We start from the raw sequence: 23,145 nt of genomic DNA on the forward strand, positions 1-23,145 counted from the left end.
TGGGGCTTTTCGGGGGATAGTGCTGGATCAGCGCTTTTCGCAGTTTACAGATAAGCGGCCATTGTTTTTTTGTTGTTCTTGAAAGGTGGGGGCTAGAGAACTTGATTCTTAGGGTGACATATGCCCTATGTTACTATTGCTTTCTATGAGCCCAAGCAGACTTTTTATGCTCGAATCCCACAAGCAGCGTGTTATTCATTAAATTGCAATAGTGCTGATTGAGGCACTATCACACGGCAACTTTTAATAGGGGTTTCCATGCGATAGTGTCACATCGGTACTCACAGTTTAATGAATAACTCCCATAGTTTAATACTCTATTGATTAGATGTGATTTCAATTTTTCAAGTAGCAGCCCTCCTCCCATAAACGATATTTTAGGTTTGAAAGAACTACTGTATTAACATCTCCAAATCAAGTAGCTAAAGACACCTATGGAATTATATTAATGCAATTTTGTATCATGCACGGCCCAGAACAATATTTGATTGATTTATTTTCATATCTAAATTTTATTGTGTTGTCATTTTACCAATTACTCATTGTTATTTATTTATTTTTAAACAGAAACTTCTAGTAGAGGTTACTGTACATTTTCTAATTTTACACCAATGAACCTTAGTTATTAAATGTTGTAAAATGTATTTGTGAAATGCCTTGAAAGCTCTGTAACCCAGCGGTGCACAAACTGGGGGGCGCGACCCCCAGGGGGGGCGCGAGACTGCCGACGGGGGGCGCGGGGTTTCCAGAGGCCCCGCGCGCTTCCCGAAGGCACTTAAATTAAGTGCCGGGGGAGCTGCAGGGCCTCTGTAAACCTAACTTACCGTGGCTCCGGCGGCTTCCTCCCTGTGTCGCCATGGCAACGCGGCATCAAAATGCCGCTGCGAGGTCATGTGACGTCACGTTGCCATAGCAACGTGACGTCATTAGGCCGGAGAGCGGGTAAGTTGGGGTTGGGGGGGGGGGAGGCGCGGGAGTGAGGGGACAGCCGGCATGGGGGCGCAGGGAAAAAAGTTTGCGCCCCCCTGCTGTAACCAATTCTTCTATTTTTGTGATATTTTTTGTTGATTCAGCACAATAATTTGTAGAAACAGGTAGATAAAAATTGTAAGCGCTTGTACATTGACATCATTTCAAAATATACTGCTGTGATTTTCCTTGAACCTAGCAAAATAATGTCAGGTAAGCTGATGCACACAGAACAAAACAGGTGCAAAGTACCTTGATACACTGACACCAAAAGAATGAAAATGCCTAAGTGTCAATTTAATCAAAATTGCTATGATACACAATGCAATAATGTATGGCTCAAAAATTATGTATACACAATATAAGGTATAAACCACTGATTGCACTGCAGATCAAACAACCATACTGTATAGAGCATTAGCACTTGGCTCCATTTCTGGTCATAGGGCCATCAGTATCACCCTTCTTTTATTATTTTTAACACACAATTTGTACATAATTACACTTTTCTGCGACGGTGTTTTGAATTCTGAATAAAACTTTTTTATTTTTGCCACTTGGGCTTTTATTGGTAAAATGTCCACCCACAGTGTTGGGAGCATTTACTTAGTGTAGTGTTACAAGCCATAGAGACCATTGCACCTTGGAGTAACTCCTACCTTCCTGACAGTTTTTGAGTGCATTGAAGAGGGACTTAGAGAGATCCTGTGATTTCCCCTCTTTCTTATGTGTTAGTGGCTCAAAAATAAAGCAGATTGTTGCACATTCTGTCACTTTTTCTATATATATTTATACATGGGGGGCGCAAAGGTCCTAGGGGCGGATTAATAATAATAATTTTCCCCTTATTATTTTTTATTTATTTATCTTTTTTTCAAATAATTTTTCTTTTTTTTGTCCGGTATTTTGGCGACCTATTATTTTTATTTTGCGTCGTGCCCCCTACAGCCCCGATAGCTATGCCACTGCTAATTTTATTTTTGGGCTCAAATTTTAAGTTTGCCTAGGGCACATGAAACCCTTGCACCGGCCCTATATATATATATATATATATATTGTATTATAGTGTATGTCTTTATTTATATAGCGCTAAAAGTGTACTCAGTGCTTCACAAAGAATACAGTACAGGGAATTTAAAAATACAATAAGTGCAGCAAAATCAGACAATGGGAAAGGAAATCCCTGCCCCGAAGAGCTTACAATCTAAGAGGTTTGAGGGGAAACTTACAGAGACAGCAGATGAGGGAATAAGTGCTGTAGATGGGTGTGCTTGGCCACAATGGGTGGTATAAGTGACTGTGGGAAAATAGCCATGAATGCAGGCTATTGGGATGCTTTATTTGTGGGGCGAGATTTCAGGTTAGTCAGTGTTAAATGAAAAGGTTAACACCATTTACAGGGAAAGAGATGGCAGGGAGGCATGGGTGAGATCAGGTGTGTATACTGTATATATATATATACACACACATATACATACACACACACACATACATTGTAATGTACTGTATTGTATTGTATTGTATATCTTTATTTATATAGCGCCATTAATGCACATAGCGCTTCACAGTAGTAATACATGTGGTAATCAAATAAATAACAGATAATATAAATAACAGATCATGGGAATAAGTGCTTCAGACATAAAAGTAACATTAAGGAAGAGGAGTCCCTGCTCCGAGGAGCTTACAGTCTAATTGGTAGGTAGGGAGAACGTACAGAGACAGGAGGAGGGAGTTCTGGTAAGTGCGTCTGCAGGGGTCCAAGCTTTATGTATCATGTGTTCAGAATGTTCACAGTGCTATTCGTATGCTTCTTTAAGCAAGTGTGTCTTAAGGTGGGTCTTAAAGGTGGATAGAGAGGGTGCTAGTCGGGTACTGAGGGGAAGAGCATTCCAGAGGTGTGGGGCAGTCAGTGAAAAAGGTTTAAGGTGGGAGAGGGCTTTAGATACAAAGAAGGTAGAAAGAAGACATCCTTGAGAAGAACGCAAGAGTCTGGATGGTGCATAACGAGAAATTAGAGCTGAGATGTAAAGAGGGGCAGAAGAGTGTAAAGCTTTAAAAGTGAGGAGAAGAATGGAGTGTGGGATGCGGGATTTGATCGGAAGCCAGGAGAGGGATTTCATGAGGGGAGATGCGAAGACAGATCTAGGAAAGAGTAGAGTGATTCTGGCAGCAGCATTTAGGATAGATTGTAGGGGAGACAGGTGAGAGGCAGGAAGGCTGGACAGCAGGAGGTTACAGTAATCAAGACGGGAGAGAATGAGGGCCTGAGTCAGAGTTTTAGCAGTTGAGCAACAGAGGAAAGGGCGTATCTTTGTTATATTGTGGAGGAAAAAGCGACAGGTTTTAGAAATATTTTGAATGTGAGGGGCGAATGTGAGAGAGGAGTCGAGTGTGACCCCTAGGCAGCGTGCTTGGGCTACTGGGTGAATGATCGTAGTTCCAACAGTAATGTGGAAGGAGGTAGTAGGGCCAGGTTTGGGAGGAAGAATGAGGAGCTCTGTTTTAGCCATGTTGAGTTTAAGGCGGCGGAGGGACATCCAGGATGATATAGCAGAAAGACATTCAGAAACTTTGGTTTGTACAGCAGGTGTAAGGTCAGGTGTTGAAAAGTATATTTGTGTGTCGTCAGCATAGAGGTGATAATTAAACCAAAAATATGTTATTAGGTCACCTAGAGAGAGTGTGTACAGAGAAAAGAGAAGAGGTCCCATGGACAGAGCCCTGGGGTACCCCCACAGAGAGATCAATAGAGGAGGAGGTGTTAGCAGAAGAGACACTGAAAGTACAATGGGAGAGGTAGGATGAGATCCAGGATAGAGCTTTGTTCCGAATACCAAGAGTATGGAGAATGTGATACATACAAGATGAGGTGGTGTGCACTCACTTACATATATGGATGAATGCCTGGGTGCATGGTGAGGTGGAGTACAGAGAAATAACTGATCAGCACTCACAGGACTTGCAAAATAATGACAACATTTATAGAAGGATCAATATTTCGGTCCTGCACAGACAACCTCTCTCAGGACGAGCAGGATTCTCTCTGCAGGACCGAATCGTTTATCCTTCATTATTCATCATTATAGTTCTGTGTGTTCTGATCATCTATATTTGAACAAGTCAATGTTACAAGGGAACCTTCCCCTGTGCCTCAGAGAAAAGTGTTTGACTAGTGCATTCTGCCTGTGCTCACGTATGTGCTCACGTATGGATGGGAAACTTGGAAGATAATTCAGAAGCTTCAGACAACTCAAAAGGAGGATAGATGTATGTTGGGTATTACCCGAAGAGACAAAAAAAAAAAAGAATGAATGGGTTTGAAAGCAAACAAAAGTCAGTGACATCATCACATAAGTGAAGAAATTGTGGGCTGTACAGATCACAAGAACCAATGACCATCGTTGGTCTGGACAAAGATGGTGCATTACTGGATTCCAATGAATATCAAAAACCCAGATGACCAAAGGTAAGATCAGAGGATGAAATCAGAAAATGTGTTTGAGTAACAAGGAGAAATGTATAAATTTGGGACAATTCAAGTGAATGGAATAATTCAGCATTCACAGTATATTGAGCCAGTTACAGCTATTTAAGTTAAGGTAACTCCACATCGGTAGGCATAGACAGATATGAAATGTTAACCAAAAATTGTCCATATGGCGGAAAAGTGTATACAAGTTTGCAATCTACAGTATATTATATTTTGCCAGGGCTAACAAAACTAGCAGAACAATGGTGTAGATATTCCCAGGCTGCACAAGAAAGGCCAAATGGTAAACTGAACAAATGAACATGGCATTTCTTAAATATTTGACATCTGAAAACAATTCCCAGACCTTTCTCTGAGGTCTAGGCAAAGTAGACTCAAGGTACATGTCCAGACCCACATCCGCCATGTAATTAATGCTACTGCATACATGTAATTGTTGCAAACATGACTTTGTGACTTTACTAACCATGTGCAAGGGGGCAGTGACTGATCAGTGCTGTCTTGATTAGCCATCACTTACATTTGCTGACTCCTGGTGGTGGATTGTTGATTGGTGCAATTGAATTTGTTGAATCAGTTACAGCTGATTCAAAGCACTGGGTTATGGGTATATAAAGAAGTCACATTCATAGTTCTGCTGTATCTCCCTGAGGAAGGTCCTCTTGCTGGTACCTAAACATTGGAGTTTGTGTGCTTTTTTGTGTTTTAATACACTTATTTGATTTATTTATCTCTGAATGCTGCTTGATGATTTCTATTTTGGTGGGGATCGCAGTATTGTCTATATTATACATATGGAGAAGAACCGGACCATATTGTTTCTATTGGAGTGCCAACTGGTTTCGTGTGTGTGTGTGTGTGTATATATATATATATATGTACAGGCATATCCCGCTTTAAGGACACTCACTTTAAGTACACTCACGAGTAAGTACATTTCGCTCAATAGGCAAACAGCAGCTCACGCATGCGCCTGTCAGCACGCCCTGAACAGCAATACCGGCTCCCTACCTGTACCGAAGCTGTGCGCAAGCGGGGAGACTATAGAGCCTGTTACACATGCGTTATTTACATCAGTTATGCACGTATATGATGATTGCAGTACTGTACATGCACCAATAAGTGGGAAAAAGGGAGTTCTTCACTTTAAGTACATTTTCACTTTACATACATGCTCCGGTCCCATTGCGTACGTTAATGCGGGGTATGCCTGTATATATGTATATACAGTGTTCGACAAACCTATACATTTGCACGCCCCGGGCGAGTGGATTTAACATCGTGGCGAGCTCCTATTGGCCCAAGCAGCACACGTGTGGTACTAGGTGGCGAGTAGATTTTTTTGTTCGGCGAGTAGATTTTTTGGTGATTTGTCGACCACTGTGTGTATATATATATATATATGTATATATATATACATATATATATATATATATATATATTATATATATATATACATACATACATACATACATACACATTAAATGAACCTTTGGTGATGAGCCCTTCTCTTATGAAATAGAATTTTATTCATCGCATGGAAAAGAGGGGTTTTCCACTGCAATGCCTGGAAGATCCTTGCAGAGGCCTTGGTCCAGCAGTGGATTGACAAGGATGATAATGGTGATAGATACACCAAGAAGTGCATGCTCCATAAAAATGCACAATTTAATTACAGCATATAGGCTGTTTAAAGAAGTAAAAATATTAAAACAGCTCAGTTACAATACTGACAACAAAATGTCACTATTTAACCCAGATGCACTAATTGGCTGGATAAGAGGGGTTAGTTTAGGAATGTACAAATGATGATCCTCAGAAAAGTCCAGAAACACACAAAGTCCAATGTGGCCTCTCTCCCAAGAGGCCACTAGATCTTATCACAGTATGGGACTTTTGTGTAAATGCCACTAGGGCGGGACACCAATTAAGTCAAAAAATTAGCTTTGCTAATTAGCGTTTAGCATGTCGTTTGCAGGCACATATCTCTCCTTGTTTTAATCTCTTGTATCTCAATAGTCAATAGAGAAAGCAATTTGGGTTTATTAGCAATATAGCAAATCGCAAATGGTAGATAGTGATGGGCCATTTACCCACGTCCTGAGAGGCTTTGCATGCAGCGGCCAATCAGCTGTACTCACGTACCTGGGACGCTTTGGTGTTTTACTGCAATAAATAAACTCAACAAAAGCCGGTGATCAAGCCGCTTATGCAGAATTTCAGCACTGATATAACACAGCTTCCTTCCTTGCCTTATGAAAGCAGGAGTGTTTTCTCTCAAACAAGAGAATCGCTGACAGCCAATTGGCTAGAAACGCTCCAATGAATCTGTCCCAACGCGTTTCGTCACTCCAGGTGACTTCCTCAGGGATTGTAGCATTAGGTAAGGTGCAGCCTTATATACACATTTAAAATAGCGTCATGATTACAATAGCCAGATGATAGTAATTTAGTATTGTAACAGGGACTTATCCCTGTTTAAATAAATCAGCCTCAGAGCTCTGAGAATCCAGCAGAGAGATAGTTAATTGCAGCCACTCAATTAATAAGTCTCCACCTTGACTAATGAGAGAGATTCCTTAGCTCACATTTGGGCTGACAGAAGGAGAGAAGGGAAGCCTGCACACAGACACTGTTTTGAGCACAAAGGCTGTACTGAGAGCAAGACACCCAGACACCCAAAGACATATATTTCCTGGACACAGAGGACCCAGGACCCTGCGAGAGACTGACATGGAGGGCCAACTGCTTAAGGTACTTCCTGAGACTTTGGGCTGGTAATGGGAATATCCCTCCAGTCCTGCAGATAGGGTCTGGGAAAGTTCAGCTTTACAAAGGGATAGGGGTTTGTTATTTTGTTGTTTTTGTATGTTTTGCCTGGATAAAGGAACAGGCTCAATAAAGCCAAGATATAATTTCACCCTACAACAGCCGCCATTTGCATACCTCTGCACACATCTCTTACAAGTACATAAAGTGACTTTGCATAACAATTAATGGTATACATATGTGGGCACACACTTCAACACTAAAAAAGAGCTTAAGCATTAGGCTTCTACATTTTAAAAACGACAATCATAACAATTTAAAAACCATGTGTGCTAATATAAGAATATATGTGCACATTTGTATACTGCCAGAATGAAAATAAGTTAAATAAGAGAAAAAAGAAAGGAGAGAGTGGATTGTTCAATGTAGATGTAAACTAACAACTATGTGCGCAAGTTGCAACAATCAAAAAGCTAAATTATGGACTCACAGAGAATGTCAAACACACACACACACACACACACACACACACACACACACACACACACACACACACACACACACACACACACACACACACACACACACACACACACACACACACACACACACACAATTATTGTGCTAGTGAACTAATTTAGTCCATAAGGTGCCAGTGTGTTAAGCCGAGAAATCCAATAAGTTTCTTGTCAACAAAGGGTCCTGAACCTATCCCCTGCAGTCATAGAAGGAGAGAAATGTTCAAGACCCATGATTTTCAGGGTAGACGCATCTTTGTTGTGTTTGTGAAAAAGAATGTTTAGGAACCCTGTGTGTTTGTGCTCCACTAAAGATACTTCTCCTATGTTCCATGAGCCGAACATACAGAGGGTGCGCAGTGCGTCCTACATACAGTAGGAGACACCACAGTCACAAGAAATTAAATAAAGAGCCCCCTAACTGAAAAACTCTCTTTTGAGAAATGATCATATTTATTGGTAATGAGCAACATTTGACAGGCTAAACACCTTCCTTTTCCACACTTAAAATTGCCCATAGGTTTAGTCATGAATCCATGTGATCCATCTTTAAGTGTATTCGAGGTTTTTAATTTGCTTGTAGCCAATAGGTTTTTAACATTCTTGGCTTTTCTATACACAACATTTGATGCTGCAGAAATGTGCCCCTTTAAAACAGAATCACATGCAAGAATATTCCAATGTTTTGTCAAAAATGTTCTTATTTTATCAGCTGATTACATTTTGTAATAAAAAAAGGGGTAGAATTATTATTTCATCTCAGATCCTCAAAATTGTATTTATATTTTTATTTCAGCTTTACTTTTCTTTTGAATCTTGTCTTTGTATTTGAATAGAAGTGTGGTCCTATCAAAAGACTGGACTTTGGTGAATGATTCATCCACCAAAGTCGTATCATAGCCTTTGGCCATGAATTTGTCCTTGAGTACAATGAACTCTCAAAGTCCACCATTGTGGAGCAATTTCATTTGAGCCTACTAAATTGCCCATATGGTATATTGCTATTGCTTTAATTTTGTATGTGTTTTGGTATATTTTAATTCTTTGTGTTTTGTGTTGCTAATAAAATTCATTTTGTATTTTCACATTACCTTTGAGTGCTTTCAATAGACCCCCTTTTTTTCTTTTTTGTGTCTCCATATCATTTTGGGTCGTCAGCACCGCCAGAGGGCAATTATAACCCCTACACCTGGCCTAGGGATTTATTTTGATCTATGGGGAGTAGATTTGATTGCGGCACCAACTCTGTGTGTTGGTTATGTAACGGGTTCCCCCCCCCCCCCCCCAATCTCAGATATAGTGTGGGGGTGCAGGAAACATATAGTGTTACTCGGTGTTGTGCATTACCTGTTGGCTCACAGGAGGGCTGAGTTTCCGCCACGGGGAACCTGGGGCAATATACTAGCATATACAATTACAATGATGCAGCGCCTCCACCTGCGATGGCTCCCACCAGAGGGGGAGTGGTTCCTCGCAGGACAATACCCAATAACCACATACAACTGATTGGATAAGAACGAATACCTTTTACTGCTGTGCCTAGAAACATGCAATTTCAACAGGTAACAACAGGTGTCCCTTTTTAAAGGCAACCTGACTCAACGTCTCCCTGATGTTAACGCTAACGGACACCACGGAGGGTGTCCACACTTTATGCGTCACGGTGGACACTACTGTCCCAACACAATGATCCCACCCCCAAGTCCAGTGAATCCCACCCAAAGTCTCGCACTCCCAAATCATAGACCAGCGTGTGTGTATATGTGTGTGACTGCGCAGCCACTGTGTCTGATGATAGGCCTTGTTGGTGCACGTGAGGTGGTGAATTACCTGCCCGGGCTCCAGCCACGGGTACTGCTATACCACGGGGGAATCGCTGGGGTGTCCTCCGAAGTTGGGGTGAATTCCGGCGTGGATAATATCACCGCTTCTCCCCGCCGTCTGTACCTTGATGAGAACCGGGCTGATATCCACAGGCCGCAGTCAATCCGTACTGGGCCTCCGCAATTATAGTCTAGCAGTCTCTTAGAGGCCAAGCTTAAGCCCAAGCCTCGCGGCGGAAAGCACAGCGTCCGCTGGATTCCTAACTAGCGTATAGATAATGGGGCAGGGTCTCTAAACTAGGGCCTGTCCTTATCACACTCCGCTAGGGTGACTCAGGGCTATCTGGGGCCTACTAGTAGGGGAGTACTGGCCTAGTGCTGGGAGTCACTGACTCCAGCACAATACCTCATTCCCCTAGCTGCTCCGGTTACCGACTACCAACGTTGTCCCTGCACGCGAAATGTATCTCTATGTTGCCAACAGAGCTCCTCCAGCCCTATTGGCTCCCTGGCGTCATGGGGCCGTTCCAGAGGCTCATGGGACTTGAAGTCCTCTTACAGAGCCCTCCTCTCATAGGCTAGTGCTTCGCGGGATTTCTGGGCCTCCACTGCGCAGGCACGAGCTCCCTGCAGTCCTCCCAGTGCTCCTAGCCCTTTCGCATGCGCAACGCCCCTAACAATGGCGGCGCCCTGCTCCGCGAACCGACGGAACCGCAGCAACGCGATCGCGGCCTTAACGACGGCCCGATCGCGTCCCCGGCAACCGGCCCTATCGCGTCCCTGGCAACCGGCCGCAACCATTAGTACCCCGCGGCTCGCGCACCAGCAGGAGTGGGGTTAATACGGCAAGGGGAACCTGGCTACATCCTCCCCCCGGTAAAATCCCCAACGTCCTCGCTTGGGACACAACTCAATGTAACTATATACAGCAGTTATATAATGAAAATGCATTTGAAACATAACTTAGCACATGCATGACTCTACACAATATTGCACAATTCCGTGAGCATCACAATCACAGATTGGATCTTGCTCCGAGAACACTGCTGAGCCTCATAATGGGGTGCCCCCATCTGATCATAGGTTACCCGAGTTGGAGGGTACCTGATTCTTTGGCTCCGTCGGAGCTGTTCTTCTGCAACTCCCTCGGGGGAGTAATAAGCACAATCCTGAGGCTCAGCCTCTTCCCTTGAGGGGAGAAATGTCTCTGAATAGTCTCTGTTAGGCACAAAGCTCGGGCTCTGTGGATCCAAATGCTGGCCTGTTGGTGCCACCTTAGTAGGCATTGGCCTACAGGGCCCTTTACCCGTAGCTCCTCCGGGAGATGCCCCTTCTGTGGAGTAGTCCCTTTGAGAGGGTCCTTCCATAGGATCTTCAGGAGTGTCAGAGTGGGTCTTGTTATGGACAGTCTCTTGACCCAGTTCTGAAAAGTCGGGCTCACCGTTGAGCGGTGTGGCCAGTATCTCGGTCTCTTCATCTTCCACTTGTGGAATGGGAAGAAGATGGTTTCGGTGCCATACCTTTACCCGGCCGTCAGTGTCTTTGATGCGATAGACCGGGAGGCCAGGCATTTGAGATTCTATTTCATACACTCCGTCTCTCCAACGATCGGCCAATTTGTGCTTTCCCGGGACGCCTAAGTTCCGAAGCAACACAGCTTCTCCTGGCCGAAGTTCCCGATATCTGACCTTATGGTCGTATCGCCTCTTATTATCAGCATTTAGCTTAGCGGTGGATTTCTCTGCCTGCTGATACGCCTGCTGCAAGCTGTCTTTGAGTCGTTGTACATATTTAAAATGGGTAGCATTATGTATCCCATCCGTTGAGACTCTAAGACGCACATCCACTGGCAATCTAGCTTCTCTCCCAAACATCAGGAAGTATGGGGAGAATCCCGTTGACTCGTGTCTGGTGCAATTATACGCATGCACCAAGGTCTCTACATGTCGACTCCACTCCGATTTCTGAGCACTCTGTAGTGTTCCGAGCATGTCTAGTAATGTCCGATTAAAACGTTCGGGTAGAGCATCTCCTTCGGGGTGATACGGGGTCGTTCGGGATTTGGCAATGTTCAGCATTCGGAGCAGTTCCCTGATCAATGTACTCTCGAAATCCCGCCCCTGATCAGAGTGAAGGCGGTTGGGAAGGCCGTAATGTACAAAGTATTTTTCCCATAATATCTTCGCCACGGTGATGGCTTTCTGGTCTTTAGTAGGGAAAGCTTGAGCATACCGCGTGTAGTGGTCTGTGATGACCAGCACGTTGCATATTCCCCGGCTATCCGGCTCAATGCACAGAAAGTCCATACACACGAGGTCCATGGGACCCGAACTCTGCAGATGACCCATGGGGGCAGCTCGGGTAGGCAGGGTTTTTCGCTGTATACACCTAGTACATCGGCGACAGTGACGCTCAACGGCCTCTCGCATCTTAGGCCAAAAAAAACGATCTCGGCCAGCCCAAAGGTTTTGTCTGTACCAAGGTGCCCATGATCATCATGTAGGGATTTCAGCACCAGATATTGTAGGTTGTTAGGGAGGACTAGTTGTCTCCTATCCGGGTGGTTGTGGTACTGTACCACCCGATAGAGTAAGCAATTGTCCATTTCGAATTTGTCCCACTCCCGCATGAGTAAGGCCACCAAGTTTTTGGGCGCGCGCTTAAGAAGGGCCGGGTTCTCCTTTGTTACGGCTCTCCAGATGATACTAACGACAGGATCTCGTACTTGGTAGTCTACCAGGTCCTTCTACCGTAACACCTTATCAGGCGTGATATTCATCCCTTTGGGATCGCAGTAAGCGGCTGGGACAGCCTGCGACCGGCATCCCAATGAATCAGCTGCTCGTAATTCTGAAAAGGCCACTTGGCCGTTGACGATAGCGGCCATGCTACACATAGCTTTCACGTCGGGTCCTGGGAGCTCCTCCCATTCCTCATCATCTGGAACAGCGCTTAACCCGGGTCGTCTGGAGAGGGCGTCAGCCCCTATATTCAAGGGCCCCGGCTTATATTTCATGGAGAATCTGTAACTGTTCAGGGCGGCCAACCAGCGGTGTCCGGCGGCGTCCAATTCGGCCGAGGTATTGACGTAGGTGAGGGGATTGTTATCTGTCCTTACTTCGAAGGCAACACCGTACAGGTAATCGTGTAGTTTCTCGGTAATAGCCCACTTGAGAGCCAGGAACTCTAACTTGTGGACGGGGTATCTGGGTGTCAAGCTGCGGCTGATGTAAGCTACAGGTCGCAGGCCCTCCGGGTGCTTCTGGTGCAGGACGGCACCTAGTCATTGAGGCTGGCATCCACATGCAGGACGTATGGCTGTTCGGGATCCGCATATGCAAGCACGGGCGCTTCGGTCAGACACCTCTTCAGTTTCAGGAAGGCCTGCTCACACTCCGATGTCCATTTGTCACCGAACGGTTGGCGTGCCGATACAGCCTTCTTCCCGGTCTCTGAAGGGTATATCTTCAACAGATTGTTCAGGGGTTTAGCCTTGCTCGAGTACCCTTCCACGAAGCGGCGGTAATACCCACAGAATCCCAGGAAGGATCGCAACTCTGTGACGTTCACTACGGCCTCTACTTTTGCAGGGTCGGTGGCAATCCCTTTGGCGGACACTATGTGTCCTACGTAGGTCACCGAGGTATGGCAAAACCGGCACTTGTCTAGGGATAATTTCATACCTTCGTTTCCCAGACGGTCGATCACCTTAAATAATCGTTCTTCGTGCTCTTCCAGAGTCCTTCCGAAGACGATGATATCATCCAGGTATACCAGACACTCCCGTGGAATCATGTCCCCGATGGTCTTCTCCATCAACCTTTGGAACGTAGCAGGCGCCCCACATATACCTTGGGGCATACGGGTAAATTGATAGAATCCTAGGGGGCAGACGAAAGCTGTTTTTTCTTGATCTTCCGCGCTCATAGGTACCTGATAGTACCCGGATCGGAGGTCGAGCACGCTGAACCATTGACTTCCATTCAGAGCGTTCAGTATCTCTTCGATGCGCGGAAGGTTGTACTGATCCGGTATCGTACGATTGTTCAATGTCCGATAATCAATACACAGTCGTACGGATCCGTTCTTTTTATGCACTACCACTATGGGGGACGCGTAGGGGCCCCTAGACTCTTCCATATCGTGAAGGGCGTTCCTCACGTCGTCTATATCCCACGGGGCGAGGCAGCGTGAGCGTTCTCGGAACGGAGTGGTATCACTCAATCGGATGGTATGTTGGGCGCTGCGACTACACCCCACGTCCATCTCACTCGTGGAGAACACATGTCGTCGTTGAGTCAACTGCGTGGCCAGCCGCTCCTTCCAATGGGTGGACAGTGTCGAATCACCGAAGTTGAAATCCAGCTCGACGGAACGCTCATCCGCGGCCGCCGCCTTCACCTCAGGTGTGTCTTTTACAGGGCTGACCGGATATATGCCACCCAACTTCTGACCGGCATCCAACTCCATCGGGAAGGGAGAGATATTCTGCACATACACGTGGGTTCGGCGTGGAATCTTAGTTGCCCACTCCCTCACCTCCGGTAGTATCTTATATCCTCTCTGGGCCTCTTCTTCCGGGGTACTCTCCACAGAGAAAAGCTGATCATCCCCATCTCATTCAGGGTAACAACACCAGACAGGCAGTCTTTGTACTCCTCCTGGTAATATGGTCGTCAGTCCGGCCTGACGATTGTAGAGGTCTTCAAGTCGCTCCAGGGCATACATCCGTTGGCACTCTTCTCTTAGGACTGGATCTAGAAGGGCGGTGGCTAGCGGCAACTCATTAGTCTCTTTCAGGTACGCCCGGAACACTGCTTGTACTATATCAGCGTTGGTGCCTAAAATGATCGGGTACTTGCACTGTCCTTGGGGTTCCGGGCATACCAAGGCCGCTAATTGCATGGGGTGTCTGTTTCCGGTGTTCAGCTGGAGTATTTCCATTTGCACCTGTACAATCCCAGCTATAGGGTAGTCTTCATTGCTTAGCCCTCGTACTGTCACATGATCGGCCGTTCTCAGAGTACAGTGCCGGAGGTGTTGTTCATAGAACGGTTGGTATATGATGGTCACTTGCGACCCTGTATCCAGTAGGGCCGATGCGTAGATCCCTTCTACTAATACTGGCACGATGGCTGCAGGGCCTACTTGGCTGTAAGTCTCTCGGTTGGGGGCCTCTTCCCCTACCTCGGTATCCGCAGGGGCATTGGGGTTCTCTTGAGGGGTCTCCACGTCAGTCCCGGCGGCTTGTGCTCGGCATACCATCGTCCAGGCTGGGTTTCGTCGAGTGGGAGTTTTGTCCTCAGGGGGGTCCTCCCTTTCTGGTCAAGCCAGAGTGAAGTGGCCCTTTTTACCGCAGGTGTAGCAAAGGAGGTCCCTTGATTCAGAACGGCCACGGTACGGCGGAGGGGAGTTGCGAGCGGGCCTAGCTTTGTGGCCCGAGCCCTTAGTGGCGATCTTCTCTTCTGGAGTCGCGGGGTTCTTAGCCTTGGCCCCAGCGGCTTTAGTCGGGTCACTGGTGGTAGGCTCCTTAACCTTGGCGGGAGTATGCAACCGGCCATATGCCTCATGCTTGTTTATCTCATACACTAGATCATCCCAGCAAGGGGGGTCATGCCGCATCAGGGAGCATTTAACCATGATGGCGATAGGGTTGTCGGGAAGTGCTCCTTTCCGGAATTGATTCCAGCAATACTCATCCACCTGAGTGGACTTAATCTGGTCTCGTTTCTGCATATCCCATAGGACATTCCTAATTCGGTGGAGATAGGCAGACAGCTCCTCCCCCAGCTTCTGGCGAAGGCTGAGGTACCTCATCATCAGTTGGCCTTCATCTTCTGTTCGCCCGTAAGCACGCTCAAGCGTCTCTAACATTTTCTGAGCAGTGATATCTGCATGTTGATCCTTAGCCAGCCGTATGCTGATGGAAGCGGGTGACCGTAGACACTCCATGATGCGTTGTCGTTTGACTAGCTCAGGGCACGTCCATTCCTCTACAACCTGTGAAGTATACTCTATCCATGCGTCATATGCCTCTTCGCCCGCCGGTGTCGGTTTAGTGCCTGAAAAGATTTTCAGTTTACGATACTGCTGTTGCATCGATGCTTCAGCCCTGACCCCTCCCAACTCGGCAAGACTTTGAACTAACATTTGGATCTCATTTCCCCCACTAGTAGGGGCCGGTGCAATACTGAGCGGCGGACTGTGGTCGGTGGCTGCACCTACAGTAGACTCACAATAACTCTCAGGGGAAGAAGACGAGGCACACATATCCACCTCCTCCAAGTTCGTGCGGGAGCTGCCGGGTTCGGACTTGATGGGCCGCTCGGGGTACACCACCGCATAACTTGATTCGGCCGGGCCGTCAAACCACACGCTGGACGGCCCTTGTTCCTCATTTACATCTTGCCCAATGTTCACTAACACTGAATAATACCACTTGGTCTTTGTACATTGGTCTACCAAGGCTAGGGCGTTTGTACCCCGGAGATGAGAGTGTTGGCGCAAAGCTACTCGTATGGCCATAGACGGGACGTCTATAGGGATGCAGCACACCGCAAGCGTGTGGGTCAGTGGCACTTCCAGCCTCATAGCCCACTCATATACTTCTGAGCGCGACAGGCACGGGAATATTGGTGACATTTTAGAACGTTTGTTGAATAGGGCACCCCAGGTCTAAGCTCTCAGCAGCGCCTCCAAATGTAACGGGTTTCCCCCCCCCCCCAATCTCAGATATAGTGTGGGGGTGCAGGAAACATATAGTGTTACTCGGTGTTGTGCATTACCTGTTGGCTCACAGGAGGGCTGAGTTTCCGCCACGGGGAACCTGGGGCAATATACTAGCATATACAATTACAATGATGCAGCGCCTCCACCTGCGATGGCTCCCACCAGAGGGGGAGTGGTTCCTCGCAGGACAATACCCAATAACCACATACAACTGATTGGATAAGAACGAATACCTTTTACTGCTGTGCCTAGAAACATGCAATTTCAACAAGTAACAACAGGTGTCCCTTTTTAAAGGCAACCTGACTCAACGTCTCCCTGATGTTAACGCTAACGGACACCACGGAGGGTGTCCACACTTTATGCGTCACGGCGGACACTACTGTCCCAACACAATGATCCCACCCCCAAGTCCAGTGAATCCCACCCAAAGTCTCGCACTCCCCAATCATAGACCAGCGTGTGTGTATATGTGTGTGACTGCGCAGCCACTATGTCTGATGATAGGCCTTGTTGGTGCACGTGAGGTGGTGAATTACCTGCCCGGGATCCAGCCACGGGTACTGCTATACCACGGGGGAATCGCTGGGGTGTCCTCCGAAGTTGGGGTGAATTCCGGCGTGGATAATATCACCGCTTCTCCCCGCCGTCTGTACCTTGACGAGAACCGGGCTGATATCCACAGGCCGCAGTTAATCCGTACTGGGCCTCCGCAATTATAGTCTAGTAGTCTCTTAGAGGCCAAGCTTAAGCCCAAGCCTCGCGGCGGAAAGCACAGCGTCCGCTGGATTCCTAACTAGCGTATAGATAATGGGGCAGGGTCCGTAAACTAGGGCCTGTCCTTATCACACTCCGCTAGGGTGACTCAGGGCTATCTGGGGCCTAGGGGAGTACTGGCCTAGTGCCGGGAGTCACTGACTTCAGCACAATACCTCCTTCCCCTAGCTGCTCCGGTTACCGACTACCAACGTGGTCCCTGCGCGCGAAATGTATCTCTATGTTGCCAACAGAGCTCCTCCAGCCCTATTGGCTCCCTGGCGTCATGGGGCCGTTCCAGAGGCTCATGGGACTTGAAGTCCTCTTACAGAGCCCTCCTCTCATAGGCTAGTGCTTCGCAGGCTTTCTGGGCCTCCACTGCGCAGGCGTGAGCTCCCTGCAGTCCTCCCAGTGCTCCTAGCCCTTGCGCATGTGCAACGCCCCTAACAATGGCGGCGCCCTGCTCCGCGAACTGACGGAACCGCAGCAACGCGATCGCAGCCTTAACGACGGCCCGATCGCGTCCCCGGCAACCGGCCCGATCGCGTCCCTGGCAACCGGCCGCAACCATTAGTACCCCGCGGCTCGCGCAACAGCAGGAGGGGGGTTAATACGGCAAGGGGAACCTGGCTACAGTTATATATATATATATATATATATATATATATATATATATATAGTATACAGAGTCAGATGGCACTCGCAGAAATGTTGAAGATAGGTGCTTGTCCCATAAAGCAATAAACAAAAACAGGAATTCCTTACCAGGCAGACCGGGAGTCCAAGACCACGCAGCAAGAAAAGAGACAGCACTCAGTATAAATTCCAAAAGATGTATTATAAGATAGGCACATACAACCGACTTTTCGCTCCTTAAACAGGACCTTTCTCAAGGGAGTGCTCACCCCTAAGTGACAAATCCCACCATTAAATACCCACACCCACACCAAACACAATCCGTGATAGGCTAATAGCCTGCCCCACCTCTCTGGCTCAGCTGAATGCAACTACATAAAAAATTGGCAAGATGACATCATCGCTGTACGTTCCTGGCAGAGCGCGTCTCCTGTAATCAGGGAAACCACCTGAGTCGACATGCAGCAATAGCGTAAATGTAACGATAAACAACAAGACACAAAGCGTCTGATGTTGTCAGGGGAACCCTCGAAGGAGAGTCTATTGCGCATGCGTGCACTGTCAGTATCGGGCGAGAGAGAGCATGTTAATAGAACAGAGAACAGCTGTAGCATAAGCGTAGCGCCAAACACCAAGACATAGCGTCTGGTGTTGTCATGGGGATCCTCAAAGGAGAGTCCATTGCGCATGCGTGCGCTGACAGTCTCGAGCGAGTAGCGCGAGAGAGAGACCACTGCGCATGCGTGCACTGTCAATATCTGCCACACAGTAGCCAGACCATATTCACAGATGCTAAGGGTCAAACGCATTACCAGTGACCCTACGCTGGTCGAGGAAGCACTATGTAAAATGGCTAAGAGGTTTCTGGATAGGGGATACTCGAGATCAGAAGTCAATGTGGCCCTAACTAAGGTACGGGCAGTTGACAGGGGATCCCTTCTCTTACCATTTGCTGAAATAATTGAAAAGACGTCTATCAACATCAGCAGTGCTTATACTACTTCATCCAATTTAATTAAACGTAATATAAAAAGGAATTGGAATATTCTGGCCAAAGACCCTAAAATTGGAAATATCTGTCAGATACCCCCCAGGATGTGTTATCGCCGTGGAAGGAACTTGAGGGACTCATTTGTTCAGGCTGATCCAACTACCAAATATGCTAATTCAACAACATGGCTTCAGAGAAAACCCGGTGTCTATAAATGTCATGGGTGCATTAATTGTGGTTTCCTACAGACTGGCCAATTCTTTGCGCATCCACATAGTGGGAAGCCTATTGGCATTAAGACTCCTATTACCTGTGAGTCGAGATTTGTTGTCTATTTTATTAAATGTCCTTTTGGCCTTTATTATATAGGCAAAACAAGCCGTATGCTGAAAGAACGCATGGCTGTGCACAGGTCAACAATCCGCAAGGCACTCTTGGACCAAAATACTGAGGATGACCTTAAACTCCTCCCTGTGGCAAGACATTTCAAACAACATCGACATAGTCTTTCGTCGCTTAAATGTATGCCGATCTTACAAGCAAACTTATCAACCCGCAGTGGGGACCGTAATAGACTGCTGCTACAATTGGAGGCCAAAGCCATCTATGATCTTAGGACAATGTCACCTTATGGCCTAAATGAGGACTTTAGACTGGGATGCTTTATTTAATTTTTTCAACTTTTTCATGTAATTCCTTCATGTATTTTTTCATGTATTTTTTTCATGCAATTTTTGTCATGTATCTCTGTCATGTATTCTTTCCTCTACCTCCCTTGTCTTGCTCCTACTTCCCTCCGCCATTGACGTTATTATGGCCCTAACTATACCCATTGGACTTTATTGTTCATTACCCCCTTTTTTATTTTTACTCTCTACCTGTCTGTAATTTCTTCCACATTCCCTACCTTTCCCCTTCCCGTTATCCGGTTGTGCTTCCCTTTGTCTTTTTCCTAATGTATGTTGACTCTCATCCCCTTTCTCCCTTCCCCTTTCTTGCCTACACACCCCTGGTCCGTCCACACACTGCGTGTATTCCCTAATGTTTTATTTTATTATTTAGCACTTTGGTATTTTGTACATTTCTTTGAGTCCCTTCTGGATGCATTAGCTCTTTTATTATTGCCTGCTCACTCATATATGTTGTTTTATTATCCGGCTGAGTGACTTGGGCTCATTTGGCACTTCGCCAGTTGGTCTGGCTACTCTATGGCAGATATTGACAGTGCACGTTAGCACTCCCTTGAGAAAGGTCCTGTTTAAGGACCGAAACGTCGGTTGTATGTGCCTATCTTATAATACATCTTTTGGAATTTATACTGAGTGCTGTCTCTTTTCTTGCTGCGTGGTCTTGGACTCCCGGTCTGCCTGGTAAGGAATGCATGCTCGATCGGGTTAAGATCAGGGGATTGACTCGGCCATTGCAGAATATTCCACTTCTTTGCCTTAAAAAACTCCTGGGTTGCTTTCGCAGTATGTTTTGGGTCATTGTCCATCTGTAAAGTGAAGCGCCGCCCAATCAACTTCGCTGAATTTGGCTGAATCTGAGCAGACAATATATCCCTATGCACTTCAGAATTCACCCGGATGCTTCTGTCTTCTGTCACATCATCAATAAACACTAGTGACTCAGTGCCATTGTAAGCCATGCATGCCCATGCCATCACACTTTCTCCACCGTGTTTTACAGATGATGTGGTGTGCTTCGGATCATGAGCCGTTCCATGCCTTCTCCATACTTTTTTCTTTCCATCATTCTGGTACAGGTTGATCTTAGTTTCATCTGTCCAAAGAATGCTGTTCCAGAACTGGTCTGGCTTTTTTAGATATTGTTTGGAAAAGTTTAATCTGGCCTTTCTATTCTTGAGGCTTATGAATGGTTTGCACCTTGTGGTGAACCCTCTGTATTTGCTCTCGTGAAGTCTTCTCTTTATGGTAGACTTGGATAATGATATGCCTACCTCCTGGAGAGTGTTCTTCACTTGGCTGGATGTTGTGAAGGGGTTTTCTTTACCATGGAAAGGATCCTACGATCATCCACCACTGTTGTCTTCCGTGGACGTCTAGGCCTTGTGTTGCAGAGCTCACCAGTGCGTTCTTTTTTTCTCAGAATGTATCAAACTGTTGATTTGGCCACTTCTAATGTTCCTGCTATCTCTCTGATGGATTTTTTTTTGCAGCCTAAGGATGCCCTGTTTCACTTGCATTGAGAGCTCCTTTGACCACATGTTGTGGGTTCACAGCAACAGCTTCCAAATGTGAATGCCACACCTGGAATCAACTCCAGACCTTTTACCTGCTTAATTGATGATGAAATAACGAAGGAATAGCCCACACCTGTCCATGAAACAGCTTTTGAGTCAATTGTCCAATTACTTTTGGTCCCTTGAAAATGAGGGGGCTACATATTAAAGAGATTAATTCCTAAACCCTTCCTCCAATTTGGATGTGAATACCATCAAATTAAAGCAGATATACTGCACTTTAAGCCCATATTCATTATTTACCTGTAACTTGAATTTGTTTTGGTACACAACCGAAATAACAAAACTTGTATCAGTGTCCAATTATTTCCGGACATAACTGTATGTTACATATGTTATGGTGTGTGAACAGGTGATGAAAAACCCTCCACCATAAAGCATATAGCAAAAATATCACTCGTGACATTCACATGTCTTAGACATGTCTCCAACCCTGCTTTTCGTCATTATCACCTAGCACACAGTACTTCCATTGCAGCAAGGGATTCTGGGAAATGACATGCAAATGAGCACAAAGTGTCACCTTTTGCTTTGTCCATTTTTACATGGAACCCTTATAAGCTTATGCTCGCTGCATTACCCAGCTTTCAGCACAGCCTGGGTTTTGATGCATAGCCAGTAAACCTACCCACAGATACCTGTTTCGAAAGGTGACACTATGTGCTCATTTGCATGTCATTTCCCAGAATCCCTTGCTGCAGTGGAAGCACTGTATGCTAGTTCAGCGGTGTGCAAAGTCCCTGCGCCCCCCTTACCTGCTGCCTCCTCGGACGCGCCCCCCTCGCCTCTAATGATGCGTCAAATGACGCTGCGGGGTCATGTGACATCACGTCTCCATGGTAATGGGCGTCATTTGATGCCGCATTGCCATGGAGACGCGTGGACAAGAAGCCGGTAAGTAAATTTACAGAGGCCTGGCGCTCTTAGCGCGGGGCCTCTGTAATCTCCATGCGGCCCGCGCCCACCCAATAAAGTCTTGCGCCCCCCCCCCCCCCAGTTTGCGCACCGCTGTGCTAGGTGATAATGGCGAAAAGCAGGGTTGCAGACCTGTCTAAGACGTGAAAGTGCTCACAAGTAATCTTTTTCTTTGCTATATATATCACCAGCAGGACAGATCATGTAATTTAATTGATCACCTGTGGGTGCGGTTTAGGTTATGTCCTAGCACCATGCGTCCCCTCTGTGTCCGCTTTTTGGAACATCGAAGGAGTATTATTAATGGGACACGAACACATGGTGTCCCCAAACATTTTCATAAAAAACATAACAATGACACCTCTTCCATTAAGATTATTGGTCTAGAACAGGGGAGCGCAATCTTTTACCCTTGTGCCCCCCTGCCGGCTGTCCTCCTCTCCGAGCCCCCCCCCCCTTCCGTTGATTCCAGGCATTTGGGCGTCATGACGTTACATTGCCGTAGCAACACGATGTCACATGACCCCGCCGCGTTGCCATGGCGACGCGTCTCCAGATGCAGGCTGAACCAAGATAAGTGAGGTTTAAAGAGGCCTTCGCCGCTTCCCCGGCATTTCATTTAAGTGCCTTCGGGAAGCGTGCGGGGCCTCTGTAAACCCTACGTCCCCCGCTGATAATTGCGCCCCCCCCCCGTTTGCGCACCCCTGGTCTAGAACATATCCATCTGTCTATTTTAGGAGGAGATCGATTTGCACGTACTGGGTTTTTAGGTTAAACACTTTCACCGAGCGGACTGAATGAGTGTTTAGACACAAGCACTATTATTTAATTTATATTAGTCAATTTCACTTTCACATTAATCATATTACACTTAATTAATTATTTACAAATTCAGATTTATCATGAAATCATTTATATTTTATGAGCACTTATACATGCACTAAATTATGCATCTATATATACACCCTATGTTTATGTGTAGAATAGTATTAGGTTAATGCACTTTAACTCACCAGTCACAAAAAAAAGACATTAGAAATGTATTTATTAATTATTATAACCCTCGTGCTGCCAGCCCTATTTGTTTGAGTGTTTGACCTAATAAACATGTTAAAATTCATTTGAATATTTGTGAGTGTTTTTTTGCGTACGCTCATTGTTTTCTCTTTATCTCTTGCAGTAACCACATGGAATTGAGAGGGTTAATTGTACTGCTCTCTCCATATATCTTTTAGAACTTGCAATAACATCCATCTGTTATATTTGATTTATCATTCACCCAC

General features: G+C 46.2%; 2 protein-coding genes across 3 annotated transcripts in view; both read right to left on the reverse strand.

Annotated features, from left to right (window-relative positions):
• CACNG7 (calcium voltage-gated channel auxiliary subunit gamma 7) overlaps positions 1 to 23,145 on the reverse strand; it is a 79,588-nt gene that overhangs the window by 51,372 nt on the left and 5,071 nt on the right. The window lies entirely within an intron of this gene.
• Positions 14,898 to 16,214, reverse strand: LOC142498139 (paraneoplastic antigen Ma2 homolog). The gene has a single exon (XM_075606647.1). The coding sequence runs from the start codon at positions 16,212 to 16,214 to the stop codon at positions 14,898 to 14,900; it is 1,317 nt and encodes a 438-aa protein (XP_075462762.1).

Source organism: Ascaphus truei, chromosome 6 (genome assembly GCF_040206685.1).
Source record: "Ascaphus truei isolate aAscTru1 chromosome 6, aAscTru1.hap1, whole genome shotgun sequence".
NCBI lineage: Eukaryota > Metazoa > Chordata > Amphibia > Anura > Ascaphidae > Ascaphus > Ascaphus truei.

What these genes read in the sequence shown, in the direction of transcription:
- LOC142498139 (XM_075606647.1), bottom strand. Translation starts at nt 16,214, where the DNA reads ATGTCACCAATATTCCCGTGCCTGTCGCGCTCAGAAGTATATGAGTGG.